The 16104-nt window shown below is 43.9% G+C and overlaps 1 protein-coding gene across 1 annotated transcript in view; it reads left to right on the forward strand.

The window, feature by feature from the left end:
• Positions 1-16104, forward strand: part of FER1L6 (fer-1 like family member 6) — a 137339-nt gene that overhangs the window by 15695 nt on the left and 105540 nt on the right. The window contains exons 4-10 of the mRNA XM_065895151.1: positions 1421-1541; positions 4250-4304; positions 4401-4532; positions 8837-8899; positions 13222-13300; positions 14616-14772; positions 15392-15578. Of these exons, the coding sequence (XP_065751223.1) occupies positions 1421-1541; positions 4250-4304; positions 4401-4532; positions 8837-8899; positions 13222-13300; positions 14616-14772; positions 15392-15578 (794 nt within the window). The remainder of the gene's footprint in view (positions 1-1420; positions 1542-4249; positions 4305-4400; positions 4533-8836; positions 8900-13221; positions 13301-14615; positions 14773-15391; positions 15579-16104) is intronic.

A 16104-nucleotide genomic window follows, 5' to 3' on the forward strand; every position in this document is an offset into this window, starting at 1 on the left:
CTCATTTTGGGGGCCTCCACGTGGTATCAGCTTGGCTGCCATAGCCAAAGATAGCTGTACAACCCTTTGTGGTTTTCCTACACCCACGCCTTTGTAAAAAGTCCTCAAGTCTTTCTGCTGTGGACGGGCCATCTGTTATCCATGGGGACCCTGATGCGGTAACTGCATTACAAGTGGAGAAAAGTGCTGTAAAGAAAATAGACAATGTGCTTACATGGAGACTATTGGGGGATCTCTTTTAGTGTGGTCTGAGAGGGGCTCCCTGAGTGGGGGGGTAATATTTAAGTTACAGCATCGAGGGTGAGCCCCCGATGGGTGGGCAGGGAGAGCAGCTCAGGCGGAGGGCTGCCTGTGAAGAAAGACTCCAAGCAGGAGAGAGCTTGTGAGAAGGGATGGAAGCCAGCCTGTGTGACTAGAAAGCACTGAGGGTAGGGCCGGGGGGCAGGTAGGCCAGGAGGAGGAGATGGCAGCCAGGTAGGACAGGGAATTAGAGTTGCGTGTGCACTTCGGATTTATTCTAAGTGCAGTGGAAAGCCATGGAGGGGTTTTCAAAAGAGAAGCATGATTTTTTTTTTTTTAAGTAGGTTGCAGTGGAGCTCCTTGGTGAGTAGATTGGAGAGAACAGAATGAATGAATGAATGAATGAATGAGTTAGCTATGGATGATGCTTTAGCTGACTGCCTTCCTGCCTGCAGGCCTGTCTCACCCTCCAGCACGTAAACCCCTAGAGGGAGGGGTCCACGTTTTGTTAATTCCTCCATCCTGAACATCTAACCTAGCCCAGTTTCTGGCATGTATAAGGTACCTAAGAATGATCACTGTAAACCTGATTCCCTAAGAGTTGCTCCTCATTCTTTTATTTTTTAAAGTTTATTTATTTATTTTCTTTTTGGCTGCATTGGGTCTTCGTTTCTGTGCGAGGGCTTTCTCTAGTTGTGGCGAGCGGGGGCCACTCTTCATCGCGGTGCGCGGGCCTCTCACTGTTGTGGCCTCTCCCGATGCGGAGCACAGGCTCCGGACACGCAGGCTCAGCGGCCATGGCTCATGGGCCCAGCTGCTCCGCGGCATGTGGGATCTTCCCGGACCAGGGCACGAACCCGTGTCCCCTGCATCGGCTGGCGGACTCTCAACCACTGTGCCACCAGGGAAACCCCGAAAGCATATCTTTAAATTTATAATCCATAATTCCACAATACCAGTCATACAAATCTACTCCCTCTCTTTTTTGGAAACAGAAGAGACATAGTATGTGTCTGGCTTTTCTGCCAATAAGATGTTAAGGTCCATGCGGTCAAGGACTGTCTTTGACCAGTCCTTGTACACCTTACGGTGACTGGCATAGCCTGGACACAGAGTTGAGGCTCATATTGCCACGGTGTGTCATATTTAATAGATCTGTCCCTTTTGTTTGCTTTTCTAGATGGTCAAGGAGAAGCAGAAGCACCACAGGAGGGGCTTTCTCACCAGGAAGGCCTGGGAGGAGATTTGATTTCTGACAATGCTTCCACCTCTCCTGTCCCCTCAGCTCCTCCAAAGAGAAGGTACAGTATTGATACAGGCAATCAGCACACATTTGCTAGCACCTCCCCTCTGCCAGGTACTCCTGCAGGCTCTGGGAGAACAGAGAATAACACCTAGTCACTCTCTACAGGAGCTGAAGGTCTGAGGCAGGAAGACTGAGTGTTTTGTCTCCTCTACTTTCTCTATGGCAGTGCTGGCCAGGGTCCCAGCTCTACCAACGTCTAGTCTTAAATTTCCTGAGTTAAGGTACTCATGTCCCTCATTGTTCAGGAATGACAGCAGCAACAGGAGACAGAATCAGGTGCTGTCCCTCACCTGCTCTTTAATTCATCAAGATGCTAGATGTCTTGGCTTTGTGTTTGTCCCAAATGAGAAAGTGGTTCTTATACTACCCAACAAAGAGTCAGAACAAACTGGCCTTCTGCGTGCAATTTGTTGTATCAGTTAGCTATAGGTGTGTAACCAATAACCCCTAAGCTCAGTGGCTTAATATGAGCACTTATCATGCGTTAGTTTGGATAGTTTTACTGGTTCCACGTAGTCACAGGTATATGACTGATGTGTCTGTTGTCATTTGGCAGTTCTGCTGATTTTAGTTTGACTGTTGGTTGGTCTGGTCCAGTATTGGTGGGCTGGTCCAGTATTGCTTTACCTGGGACCACTGGCCTCTCCTCTATACGGTATTAGATCCTCCAGCAGGCTATTCCAAGCTTATTCCAATGGTGGTGATGGCAGGGTTCCAGGAGAGAAAGTGGAAGTACACAAGATCTCTTGAGCCCAGGCTTGGAATTGGCAAAAGTCATTTCTGCTGCATTCTGTTGACCAATGCAAGTCACAAGTCTAGCCCATGTCACAGCAAGAGGAGGCTACAAGTTACAGGGTAAAAATCCTGGATACAAGGAAGCCAATAATTGGGGCTATCAATGCTTTTAGTCTACCATATCTGTTTATGTCAATTTCTTACTAATGATAATTCCTCATGCCATCCCTTCCTTTTCCACTCAGAGTTGTTATTATCAGTAGGGCAAATTAGTGCTTCCTTGTGTGGCACATCCTAAGTTGGTATTACTGGGCTGTGACAGGATGGTACACAGTGTATGTGTGTATGGGGAGGGGGGCAGGGGTCGGGAGACAGATGGAAGTCAGAAAAGGTGATAGCTCAGTGCTTGACCCTTAAAAGAAGATGTGAAGTTTGTACGTTCGTACTCACTGCAATGTCTCCCCCCTACACGGCACCATGACAGCTACCACTCCCCCAAACCCCAGAATCAGGACTTCAGTTATTTTTTAATATCCTTTAACAGATCCTTTGCCATTTATTTCGCTAAGATAATAGCATAGAACTAGTGGAGGAAGGCAGGAGAAAGAGAAGGAAGAAGTACGAGCCTTTTTCTTTCTCCTGGCCAGTGCATCCTCCATCAGTTAAAATTCTACCCACCTACTAATGTCCAATTCAAATCTGACCTCTGTAGTGATGTCTTTGTTGCTTACTTCGGCTTTCACAAATTTCTCTCTTCTCTGAAGTTCTATCACATTTTTTTCTACGACATGTCTTACACTTAATAGTTCTCCCTTTATCTGCTTTGGTCCTCTCTCCCTTGGATAGCTTGCTAGCTCTGTAAGGACCAAGATGATGGCTTGTTCATGTTTGTTTTTCCTCTGAGACTAGCACAGAGCTTTCACATGGTAAATGGTCAGTACAGGTTTGCCGTTTTATTGATGAACAGATACCCTTTGATATCTACCCTTTCCTACGTGCAATATTTCTTTTAATCCTAAAAGCAACCCTATGCGGTAGAAATTGTTATTTCTATTTTTAGATGAAGAAATTAAGGTTAATATCACAAAATTGGGGAAAACAAATATTCTAATTCAGATCGGCCTGACTCCAAAGCCTTGAGACTTTTACTAGTTTACTCTGTTCTCTACTGGACTCAATTATAATCAGCAGAAATGGAAGGAAGTCAAATGCGGCAGTGTTGCTAGAAGGCAAGAGAATAAAATTCAATAGGAACTCGAGCTCAGTTTATATCCCACCCATTGCTGCTTCTGTGGCAACAGGGATTCTTCACCTCTTTATGTTATTATCCAATTTCTAGATGCCCAGGTGTTGTACATCTGTTTTCAATTACTCATGACAGTCCTGATAAATGAAATCCCCTGGAATGTGAAATCTCGCTCAGATGACATCTTGGTCATTCTTTGCAATTTTCTTTTTTACCAATTTTTTTTTTTTCAAAAGCAATCACGAAACTCAGAATTGCTATATTTACCAGAAATGGCAAATTGGTCCTCTGGATAGGATCAGACAGCAGATTAGGGAGATGCTTATTTAGACCCAGCTCTGCCACTGATTTGCTGAGGCATCTCAGTTTCTCATTCTGTAGAATAAAAAATAAATGATACTGATAGTCATACTCACAGTAAGAATTGACATTTAGTCTTGCCAGGAACTGGGTTAAACCTTTATATGCCTTACATCTTTTAATTGTAGCAATCACTCCTTGTGTTAAGGGCTATTATTAGTGCCAATTTTAGGATGGGAAAACTGAGTCATAGAGAGGTTAAGTCATGTGTCCATCTATACTTATCTCCTCCAGAGGTGGAGAGAGAATATGTGATATAAATAAAAGCATGTGGAAATACCTGGGAAAATATTTTCATGGCTTATGGATCTAAGGTAGGTTCTTACTTAATGAAACAAATATGTTAAACTTTCTTTCAATAGATCAAAACTGTTGACTAAGATCCACGATGGGGAGGTCAGATCCCAAAATTACCAAGTAAGTGATGAGCTCTTCCTACCAAGCCTCCCCCAGCTCTTCTTGTGTGAATGAACAGCCAGACCCAGAGTGTGTACATGCTGCTTTGTGTTGTAGATTGCCATAAACATCACTGAGGCCCACCAGCTGGTGGGTGAGAACATCGACCCAGTTGTGATCATTGAAATTGGGGATGAGAAGAAGCAAAGCACAGTGAAGGAAGGAACCAACAACCCACTTTACAATGAAGTAAGTCACGGAGGTCACCAACTTCCTCTCCACCAACACACTCTTCACCACCACTCTGCAGCATTCTTCAAATAGAAAAGCCGTCGCGGAGCCTCCTTCCAAAATTTTACAGACAATGGAAGGGAGAGGCAAGGAATTCCTCGTGATATTAAATTCATTGCTGTGTTTTCAATAGACCCATTTTCTTATCTCTTTAAAAAAATTATTTACTGGAGTATAACTGACTTACAATATCATATTAGTTTTAGGTGTACAACATAGTAATTAAATTTTTAATACATTATGAAATGATCACCGTAGTAAGTCTGATTACCATCTGTCACCATACAAAGTTATTAAAATATTATTATTTTTTTGCGGTACGCGGGCCTCTCACTGTTGTGGCCTCTCCCGTTGCGGAGCACAGGCTCCGGACACGCAGGCTCAGCGGCCATGGCTCACGGGCCCAGCCGCTCCGCGGCATGTGGGATCCTCCCGGACCGGGGCACGAACCTGTGTCCCCTGCATCGGCAGGCGGACTCTCAACCACTGCGCCACCAGGGAAGCCCTGTTACAATATTATTGACTATATTTTTTGTACTGCACTTTACATCCCTGTGACTTATTTACTTTATAACTGATAGTTTATACCTCTTAGTCCCCTTCACCTATTTCACACATCCCCCCAACACCCCTCCCCTCTGGCAAACACCAATTCGTTCTTTGTATTTGTGAGTCTATTTCTGTTTTGTAAGTTGTTCCTTTGTTTTGTTTTTTAGATTTCACATATAAGTGAAATCATATGGTATTTCTCTTTCTCTGACTTATTTCACTTAGCATACTACCCGCCAGGTCCACCCATGCTGTCGCAGATGGCAAGATTTCAGTATTTCTATGATTGAGGAATATTCTATTGTGTATATATACCCCATCTTCTTTATCCATTCATCTGTTGGTGGACACTTAGGTTGCTTCCATATCTTGGCTATTGTAAATAATGCTGCAATGAACATAGGGATGCATATACGTTTTCAAATTAGTGTATTTGATTTATTCAGATAAATACTCAGAAGTAGAATTGCTGGATCCTATGGTAGTTCTGTTTTTAATTTTTTAAGGAACCTCCATACTGTTTACCATAGTGCTTGTACCAATTTCTTATAAACTCATCTTCATCTGTCATAAGCTCTGAGTTTATATCCAATAAATGTGCTGGTTAGGGAGAAGACATACATTCTTCTGCATAGCAGAAACATTGAAAATTTAATTATTAATTTTGAAATAGGCATGCTGTGTTGGAAAGTACAACAGTGGTATTTTTCTAAGCAGCGCAAAAATTGTAAAGGAAAGCATCAAGGAGAGACACAAAGCTTCTAAATTTATACACACTAAATTCTTGTTTTTAAATAAAAAGATTAAACAGTTTTTAAAAATGGTCAGAGATACAGAGTTTAAAATGATATATGTGAAAATATATATGATATGTGTTTCCCCCTGATCTTTGATCTCTATCTAATCCCATAGTGCCCCTCCCTGGAGACAGCCATTCTCCCCAGGCATTTGTGTATCCTTTGCAGAGATATTCCAGGCCTGCGTAAGAATACAAACAGATACTGTAGCCAAATGGTAGCATTCTATACACACTGTCCTGGACCTAGGTCTTTTCACAAAACAATGTATCTTGGAGATTAGTCTGTATCTAGACATATAGTTCAGGGCTTCCCTGGTGGTGCAGTGGTTGAGAATCCTCCTGCCAATGCAGGGGACACGGGTTCGAGCCCTGGTCCGGGAAGATCCCACATGCCGCGGAGCAACTAAGCCCGTGTGCCACAACTACTAAGCCTGTGCTTTAGAGAACACGAGCCACAACTACTGAAGCTCACATGCCTAGAGCCCGTGTTCCACAATAAGAGAAGCCACCACAATGAAAAGCCCATGCACCGCAACGAAGAGTAGCCCCCACTCGCTGCAACTAGAGAAAGCCCCCGTGCAGCAACAAAGACCCAACACAGCCAAAAAAAAAAAAAAAGTAAATAAATAAATTTATATATATATACATATATATATATAAAAGGCATATAGTTCAATCTCATTTTCCCTTCTTTGCTGTAGAGTTTTCCATTGCATTGATATATTATAATTTACTAAACCAATCTCTCATTGATGGATACTAAAATTTTTTTCAGCCTTTGGATACTACTTATAATGATATTTAAATGGCATAACTAGGGTGAAGAGTATATGCATTTAAAATTTGATATGACCACACTGCCCTCCAAAAAGGTAACAATCTGTACTCCAGCTAACAGTGTGCGAGAGCACTCGTTCCCCCCTAGGCACTTCAACACCATGAATTGTCCAAAAATGCAGTAAACTCTTAATTAATATTTTAATGAGAGTGGTAATTGAAAAGGCAGGCAGAGAGAGTATGCATAATAATATATATAGAAAATTCCCAAATCACATTTGAGCTGTTAACTCCTTTCCTCTTTATCTTTCTTGCCTCTGAGACTTTTACGATGTGTTTAAGTGACAGTTTTCTCCTTTCTGTTCTACGCCTCAGCTCCATAACATCTTTCGGCCTGAATGCAATATGAAATAACGTGCATGAAAATGCATTAAAACTGCAAAGCTCTACAGATTTGTTGACGATTTTATTAATGTTTGCTTTGTGCATACAAGTCCTGGATCTAAATGACATTCAATTAGGCTAAGTGTAATCATTGGGAAATCAAGTAAAAAACAAAGAAGTGGAATTTAAAATCTTTGTTACAGATTTGGACTCTAATTTTTCAAGCCCAAAGATCATCAGATGTTGAAGGAACCAGTTAGTAGAGGCTGGGGAATATTTCCCAGCTAGAAAAATGTGTGTGGGTTCAGAGGTCCAGGGAACATATATGAGGCAGCTAAATCTGAAATACTGTATGTGAAACTCAGTGGAAGGCAATAAACATTAGAACTAATTTATTGATCCAAAGGAACCCCCAGCATCTCATACACCAGAGAATGAAGAACTTCATGCAAGTGTTTTGGACATAAAAGAAATTCTGAACCCCGAAGCTCTTAAAAACTTTAAACATGTATATGAAAAACTTCCTGAAATGTTATACATAGTTTCCTGTTCTCTTAAACAGGAGACACTGAACATAACGTAACTTTTCATTGATATTGAAAGATGGCCATTTTGAACATCTCTTATTATGGTATATGATGACATCTTTCAGCTTTCACGTTTTGATTTTTCTGTGTTGCCTTTAACGGCAGGCTGTTAGTGGTCACTTCTCCCTTTCCTACTGCTGTCATTTTTGTCTCTAATGTCCTTGTGTCATACCTCCATCTTGCAGCTCAAACACAAAACAATCCATGAAACAACTTCCTACTGGCCTCTCCCAACCCCATCAGTCCTCAAAACACACAACCCACAGCAAAGCACTACACCAGTTTTCTACATGAGGAGCCTCCTACCTCACATTTGGGAGGCACTCAATAAAGTTCCAATGGTGAAACGTCTAGCACTTGAATTCCTTTTATAGTAACTTCAGGAGAACTCAGCTTTGGTCCCCAGCCCAGCAATAACTAGCTATATGACTCCAGGCATGTCTTTTAAATTCTTTCATCTTCAGTCTTTTTAACTGTAGAATATGGAGAGCAGTCTATATATTTTCTTCAACTGTAGAATTCAATTGCTTTCCTCAAATTAGAAATCTCCCTTACCCATAACTTCTTTTCATTCTTTCCCTGGTCAATCTTGGGAATTTCACAGGGACGTTTGAAGCTGAAAAATCCTGAGAAAATCAAATTTTAATCAAGTTCACTCCAAATTAAAACCACACTGTGATATACTTTCACTCATCATTATATATAGGCAACAAATAAATAGATAGATAGGTAGATAGATACATAAATGTAAAAGAATTGAAAATTCAAGGGTCAGCAAGGGAATGGCTATTTTCATATGCTGCCAGTGGGAACGTAAAATGGCTTAGCTCCTTTGGAAAAAAATTTTATGCTAGCTACTAAAAGTTTACAGACACACAAGCCATGACCCAACAATTCCAATTCTCATGTCCATTTTAGAGGAAAACTTAAAAATGTGTTGTGTAAAGATGTAATTGGTGATAGTCTTTGTTTTTCTACTTGAAAACAATTGAAAACAGATTAAATGACTTTCAGTAGGGCTGGGCCGATCAGTTGGTGACACAGTTCTGTCATTGAGAACCTTGCAGCAATTTGTTAGAAAAATGCAGATCTAAATCTATTCCAGGAACAGAGTTCTTACATGCAAGCCAGGAATTTATGGGCAGAATGAACTTTATGTTTTCCAGTACTTTGTCTTTGACTTCGTTGGGCCCCAATTACATCTTTTTGACAAGATCATCAAAATCTCAGTAAGTATATCATTGCTGGTGGGGGTGAGGGGAGGTGGAAGAGATTCTAGGCTTTGGGAACTCTCTAAGGCAGCTCAGTCTGTTTACGGATGAATAGATTCAGGAGTGTGAGTGTGGGTTGTTGAGTTTAAAACCAACAGAATAGAACTTGAAATAATCAGTGCAGAGGCATCTGGGAAGGAAAACAGACTCAAGAAAGGTTCTATACTTGCTGGAAGCAAGTTGTAAGCTACCATCAAGCCATTGTGTAGCTGACTAATGTGGGAGTGTGAAATATATATGTGAAGTATAAATGACATCTTAATAGATTGCCATTTTGAGTTGATTTCTTTCTTTTTATCAAGCAAATGTTAGTATTTCTCTCTTGGGGTGATAGCCATGCTAATAATAGTCACACCCCCCATTCCCCTCCTATTTGGTAATAAATAGAGAAATAGGAAAAAGAAGCAGGAAGCAACCCAATATATCAATAATGCTGAGTCGGAAAATGTGATTTGCAGCAAGTGGTTGCCATTTGGAGTCTTAATAGTTGCCTCGGAGTGTAAACAGCAGGACCTGCCCACGGGGAGTTGGGTCGGCTACAGAGAGCCTTCCGCAGCCCTGCCGGGCGATTTCCTGTCTCCACAGATCAAGTCTGAGGAGTAGAGATGGAGAGAGCTTCCTGGTCCACACAGGTGCCTTACTAGGTTGGCCCACCATGTAGAGGGCAGGGATGAGAAGGAGAGTGCCCATGTTGAAGCCGTATTAGTCCAAATGAAGGTAGGGCAGGCCAACCGGGATCACTGCCAACTTCACATCACACCACTCAGTAAAGGAACAGAGAGCTGTGTGGATGGCTCATTGCATCCATCTCACCAGACTGAGAAATCTCTGCTTCTCCCATGAAGAGCACAGTGGGGGTGTGTATGCCTTAAAGTGGGGGGATGGGCAGGGGGCTTGAAGGGTAGGTGCTCTCTTCCCAATAAATTCTGAAAGAACAGAATTCCTACTTTATGTGATAACGTAAGACGTGTGGAGAATGAGGAAATGTTTTGAACAGTGACACCAACCCTGATCAGAGTTATGAAGATGGCAAAACTTGGCTTGAAGACTTCCTTGCCTGTCATTATCACCCACTCAATCTCTGTTATATAAATTATACTATATTACATTACATTATATATATGCATATTATATATAAGTCGTACATTAAGGCTTAGGTAATAGTGGAATCGTGATATTCTCTTTCCCGGGGGCACTTGAAGAATGTGACTCTTGAGTAATGAAAAGTCAATAGGAGCCAAACATTCTTCACACGTGAATTTCAGGCGTGATGACAGGTGGTGAGAAGATATTTCAGGACGTGGGGCGTTTTCCAGGATGTCTCATTGCATCACTCAGGCAACCACCTGTTTGTGGGATCGGCTTTATAACAGGCACCTAGGGGACTGTCTAGAGTGCAGATGAATAGTTAATAGCTAGGTTTTTTTAAATTAATTAATTTTTGGCTGCGTTGGGTCTTTGTTGCTGCGTGTGGGCTTTCTTTAGTTGCAGCAAGGGGGGGCTACCCTTCGTTGAGGTGAGGGGCTTCTCATTGCGGTGGCTTCTCTTGCTGCGGAGCACAGGCTCTAGGTGCGTGTGCTTCAGTAGTTGTGGCACGTGGGCTCAGTAGTTGTGGCTGGCAGGCTCTGGAGCACAGGCTCAGTAGCTGTGGAGTATGGGATTAGCTGCTCCGTGGCATGTGGGATCTTCCTGGACCAGGGATGGAACCCACGCCCCCTGCATTGGCAGGAGGATTCTTAAACACTGCGCCACCAGGGAAGTCCAATAGCTAGGTTTTATATGGCATCATAGACAAGGGTCATGACTCTCTGCGGGGCAAGTGGATTTTTAGCAGAGGATCAAAGCTGGTATTGCCTATCTCTGCTCTTCTCACTTGGAAGAAAAGAATACTTTGGTCTCCCTAAAAGACACTTGGGGATAGAGACTGAAGATTTTAAAGGGAAAACTACCCTTGAAAAGGGAGTGTTTAATATAAGTTTTCTGTTAGTCCATGAACCAAAAGTTAACATGTCCAGAAAAAATTCCATGTGGGAGAAGGGGGCCAGTGCTGTAAGCAAATGCTGTTGGGACAGCCAGGCTGTAGCAGACCCTGGTGGTGCCAAAGACCGTCTTCCCTTGACAGTGGCCCCAGGCATGCAGGGCCCCCTTCTCTCTGTGTGTGAGATGCCCTTGTTCTTGTAACCTAATGCTTGACCACACCAGCATTGCCTGGTGCTCACACTGGGTGGATGATGAGAGGAGGCCTCCTGTTATTTAAAGATCCATCTGGGGCTCTGGCTCATTATGCCCATAGGGACCAAGATGCCTTTGATCTGAGAAGAGAGCTTGAGTTAGGCTCATGTTTTGTTTTGTTTTTTTTTTTTTTGCGGTTCGCGGGCCTCTCACTGTTGTGACCTCTCCCGTTGCGGAGCACAGGCTCCGGACGCGCAGGCTCAGTGGCCATGGCTCACGGGCCCAGCCGCTCCGCGGCACGTGGGATCTTCCCGGACCGGGGCACAAACCCGTGTCCCCTGTATCGGCAGGCGGACCCCCAACCACTGTGCCACCAGGGAAGCCCTAGGCTCGTGTTCCTGCTGAGGGCTTTGGGAAGCTGCAGTAGCAGCTCTAAGCATGAGGGGTTTGAGGTGAGTTTTGTGCCTGTGGATTTAAATAGCTCCTCAACTGAAGCCAAACTGTCCTTACTTCCCCTTTGTTCTCTAACACCCTTGCAAACTCTGGACAAGGGAGGAAGAGTGGGAAGGGAGCTGGGAAGGGCTCTCATTTTCTTCATTTTTTGAAATCAATTGAATGTATTGTTTCTTACTGCCTCTTTCAAAAGGATCTGTTCAGAAGCTACAAAAGTCTCTCACTCATCCATCATTCAATTAGTCAATCACTCATTAACTCACTGAATGTTTATTGAGTGTTTATTACGAACAAGGCCATGTGGTAGGTAGAAGAAGGTAGGAAACTGTACTTGAATCAAGGAACTCATAGAATTTTACAGTTAGAAGGAAGCCTCAGAGCCCATCTAGTCCAACTTCCAGCTGGCGTAGGAATCCCTCTCCACCACCTCCATGACACATGACATGGGGTTCTTGGGCACTACTTGATTATATCCAGAGATGGGGAGGTCACTACTCCTAGAGTAGCCCATTCCATTGCTGGGAAGTTCTGTTATAAAAATTGCCTTTATAGTGAGCTGAAATCTCTCTTCCTGTAGCTTGGGAACCACACAGGGATCCTCCTCCCTCTTCTAGATGGCAGTATTTTCAAGTGTTGAAGACACTTGAGTTACCATTGCTCTTCTTCCACACTCTCAGTTTTCTCTTTTCTGGGTTAAAAGTTAAACCACTGGGGGCTTCCCTGGTGGCTCAGTGGTTGAGAATCTGCCTGCCGATGCAGGGGACACGGATCCATGCCCCGGTCCGGGAAGATTCCACATGCCGTGGAACGGCTGGGCCTGTGAGCCATGGCCGCTGAGCCTGTGCGTCTGGAGCCTGTGCTCCGCAACGGGAGAGGCCACAACAGTGAGAGGCCCGCGTGCCGCAAAAAAAAAAAAAAAAAAAGTTAAACTACTCCTGATTCTTCAGCAGTTTTTCATGCAGTGTGACTTCTGGACTCAGGCCCAGCTCTGCCAGCTTCCTTTAGAACTTCCTAATCTTAATAGCATTAACATAAAAATGTGCTGCTCTAACCAGCCAGGCACTGTGCTGACTTCTAATCAAAGTATTGAGGATGACAGCCTCCTTTGTTCTGAGTATTGTACGTGTCCCAAACTTCTCCAGGCAATAAGGATGAGTTCTCTGAGAAAGTGGTGAGCAAAGTGTTGTGGGATTTTAGGAGACAAAGGGAATACTTTCATCTGCGGAGGATCAGGGAGGGCTGCTTGGAGGAGGCAGCATTTGCTCTAGGCATTTAAAGATGGATAGCATTTCAAAAGGCAGAGATGGGTTTGAAGAGTGGGCTGCCCTAGAGTTCATTTTGGCTACAAACAAACAAACAGACAAACAAGCAAAAAAACACGTTTTAGGCAGTGAGATTTGATACATGTCCTTCAATAGAAAATTAGCTAAAATCCTGCTAGGAGATGAGATACAGCTGCAATACTTTGGACGCCCTGTACAGCCAGCCCTGAGGTTTGATAACCAAATGTCACTGTGCTCCAGATAAGTGTGAAGGCCAGACAAGGTTCAAGGTCTAGAATCCTCTTTGAATGGGTTTGTCATGAACCCATTTCACAGATTTATCCCCAAGGAGAAATCTAGTGTTGTCAGACTCACCGCTCCATCTCTCCCCAGGTCTTTCACCACAAGCTGATAGGAGGTGTACTGATCGGCTCCTTCCAAGTGGACCTGGGGACCGTGTACAACCAACCTGGTGAGAAAGCATTGCCTCCCAATCTCTCTCTGTTACTCTTCTCTTACTGTGACACCTGAAGGTCAGTTAGTTTGTGTGTTCTTCCATGTATCCATTTATTCAATAACACTGAGCACCAGTTTTACAAAGTGGAGCAAGACATGTGGCTCTTTTATTCTAAGTTCACAATCTAATTATGCAAATATCTTATATGTTCATACATCTGAGCAGCTTAAAAATTTTTTTTTCATAAATTCTGTCTAATTTACTGCTGTGAGACACAAGAAGGAAAGTTGGAAGGGTGTAGAAGTTAAGAATATGGACTCTGGGGCCAGATTGCCTGGCTTCACATTCCACTCTGCTCTTTCCTAGCTGTGCAACCTTGGGTTAATAACTTGACTTCTCTGTGCTGCCGTTTCCTTATCTGTAAAAATGGGGATAAAATAGCACCTCCTTATAGGGTTGTTGGAGGATTCAGTGAATATATACGTAAGTGAATATATGCATAAGAATGTATACATAAGCACTTTATAGGATCTAGCACAGAATAATGACTGTGACATGCCATCTGTGGGCTTGCTGTAATTATTATTATTATCCCTGATTTGTCAGAGGAGCTAGGTAGTTTGTCCAAGGTCAAGAGCTAATAAGTAACAGAACCAACAACACACATAGATCTTCTCATGAAAGGCCCCTTCTCTTCAACAGTGATTCCAACTCACATGACCCCAAGGGGGCCAGGCAGTGAGCATCGCTGAGTGCAGTGGGCTGGGTTTAATGCAGTCAGGGGTGACACAGGCTATGAGAAATGGGGGGCAGGGCTCACAACCCCTGTGGAAGGAGTAGCATCTACTCAACTCCTTACCACCTACAGTCGTGTGGAAATGTGGGCTCCGTGTGGCCAGATCTAACAGTTTTTAAGAAGGTAAGCCTGAAGTCTAGATTTTGTAAGAGTTTTGAAGTTTGGGCTCACCGTGTAAGTCAAACAAAAAGATCCCTGAGCAGCGTTTATGGCCTGTGAAATCATGTGTGGCTTCTACACTGCATTAATGTCCTCCTCTCCGGTCAAATCTAGACTCCTGTACAGGCAATTTCCACTGCGTTGAAGGCTTCCCAACTCCCTGTGGCAGTTTGGAGAAAAAGATGGAGAAGTGGGTAGGAAGAGAGGAGAGGAAGGAAAGGAGGAGAGAGAGGCAGCACAAGACTTGGAAATAACTGTGCTGAGCTGGCCCCTCCTGGGGAGTAGACGGTGGGGAGGCTTCGGGTTGGAAGAGAACTGGATGGAGCGTCGGGGTGCATCAGTGCAGGATATCTGAGCTGTCAGGACTTTTTGCAGGTCATCAGTTCTCCAACAAGTGGGCCCTGCTAATGGACCCCGGCAACATCAGGACTGGCACGAAGGGGTACCTGAAGTGTGACATCAGCGTGACTGGGAAAGGAGATGTCTTAACGTGCAATCCCAAAACCTCTGATGCCAAGGAGCAAATAGAAAAGTGAGACAGGTCCATTGAGGACCATGCAAGAGAAATGATATGTCCCAGTTTCCATGTCTCTTTCTTCTCCCTTTCCTTACGGGTTCATGAGAACTTCCAAGTTCAAGGCCTGTCCAGTGGGGATTCTGCTTTGTCAGAGGCACAACGATGTGTCTTATCAAAGGCGTCACTATCCTTTGGGAGGTCAGCTTCTAGGACAAGAACAGCCTGCCTTCCTATAATAACCCATAATAGATAAGCTATTCTTGAGCCTATCCTATTGATCTGAATTTAGTTGATTTTTCTTTGAAGGAAGAATAATTTCAGCCACTAGCTTGTAAAATGGGAAGACTTTATGCGCCTCTTCTAAGTGTTTATTCTTTAATTCCAGGACCTGAACGAGTTTGCATTCACTCTATTTTTTTAAATTAATTTTTATTGGAGTGCTGCGTTCACTCTCCTCATACTCTGTGCTGTCATCTACACTAGAAAGAAAACTCATATCAGCGATGACTCCTATCTTTTCAGATTTTTCTCCTGTATCAGAATTCTTCTTTCTGCCTCCAAATTGCCTCTACCTTTTCTCTCTACTCTTTCAAGTGAGAAAGCTTTTTTATGTCTTATTTTTGTCCCCCCCAAGGAACCTTTTGATCCCACAAGGGTTTCCATCAGAGAGACCCTGGGCCAGATTCTACGTGAGACTCTACAGAGCTGAAGGGCTGCCCAAAATGAACTCCAGCATCATGGCGAACATCACCAAAGCCTTTGCGAGAGACAGTAAGGACCTCGTGGATCCCTTTGTGGAGGTCTCCTTTGCTGGACAGACGGTGAGGAAGGGTCATCACCAATCCTGGCAGGCCTGGACTGGAATCTTGCTCTTTACCCAGGACACTGCTGGTCAAATGACATTAAGTTAAAATCAAAATTAGGAAGCGCCCAGAGAGAGGAAGCTTGTCACAAAAACGTTATACATCGCATGGCAGGAAAGTAGTGGAGGGCCACCCACTCCCTCACCACTGGAGCTCGTGGAGAGAAGTGAGGGGAAGACCACAGTGCAGCACCCAGGCAGGCAGGCCTCCTTCCTCACCTCTGGCTGCTTCTCTGAGCTGTTGCCCAGTCCCCAGCCCCCAGAGGATTACCACCTCCCTTTCAATCTGCTCTACAATCTACCCAGCTAGTCCTTGTCCTGTGTAAGCCTGGACATCCCTGTTCCCAGCTGTTCCCTGCTCAAGAGCCATTGGAAGTGCTAGGGCCTGGGCACATGGTCAGAGCTTAATCCTGGTTGGCTGGACTTGGAAGCTTCAGCTGACACACATGTTGTCTCCACCCGGCCCCTCCCGTTGGCAGGGTGAA

Source organism: Phocoena phocoena, chromosome 17, assembly GCF_963924675.1.
Source record: "Phocoena phocoena chromosome 17, mPhoPho1.1, whole genome shotgun sequence".
Classification (NCBI taxonomy): domain Eukaryota; kingdom Metazoa; phylum Chordata; class Mammalia; order Artiodactyla; family Phocoenidae; genus Phocoena; species Phocoena phocoena.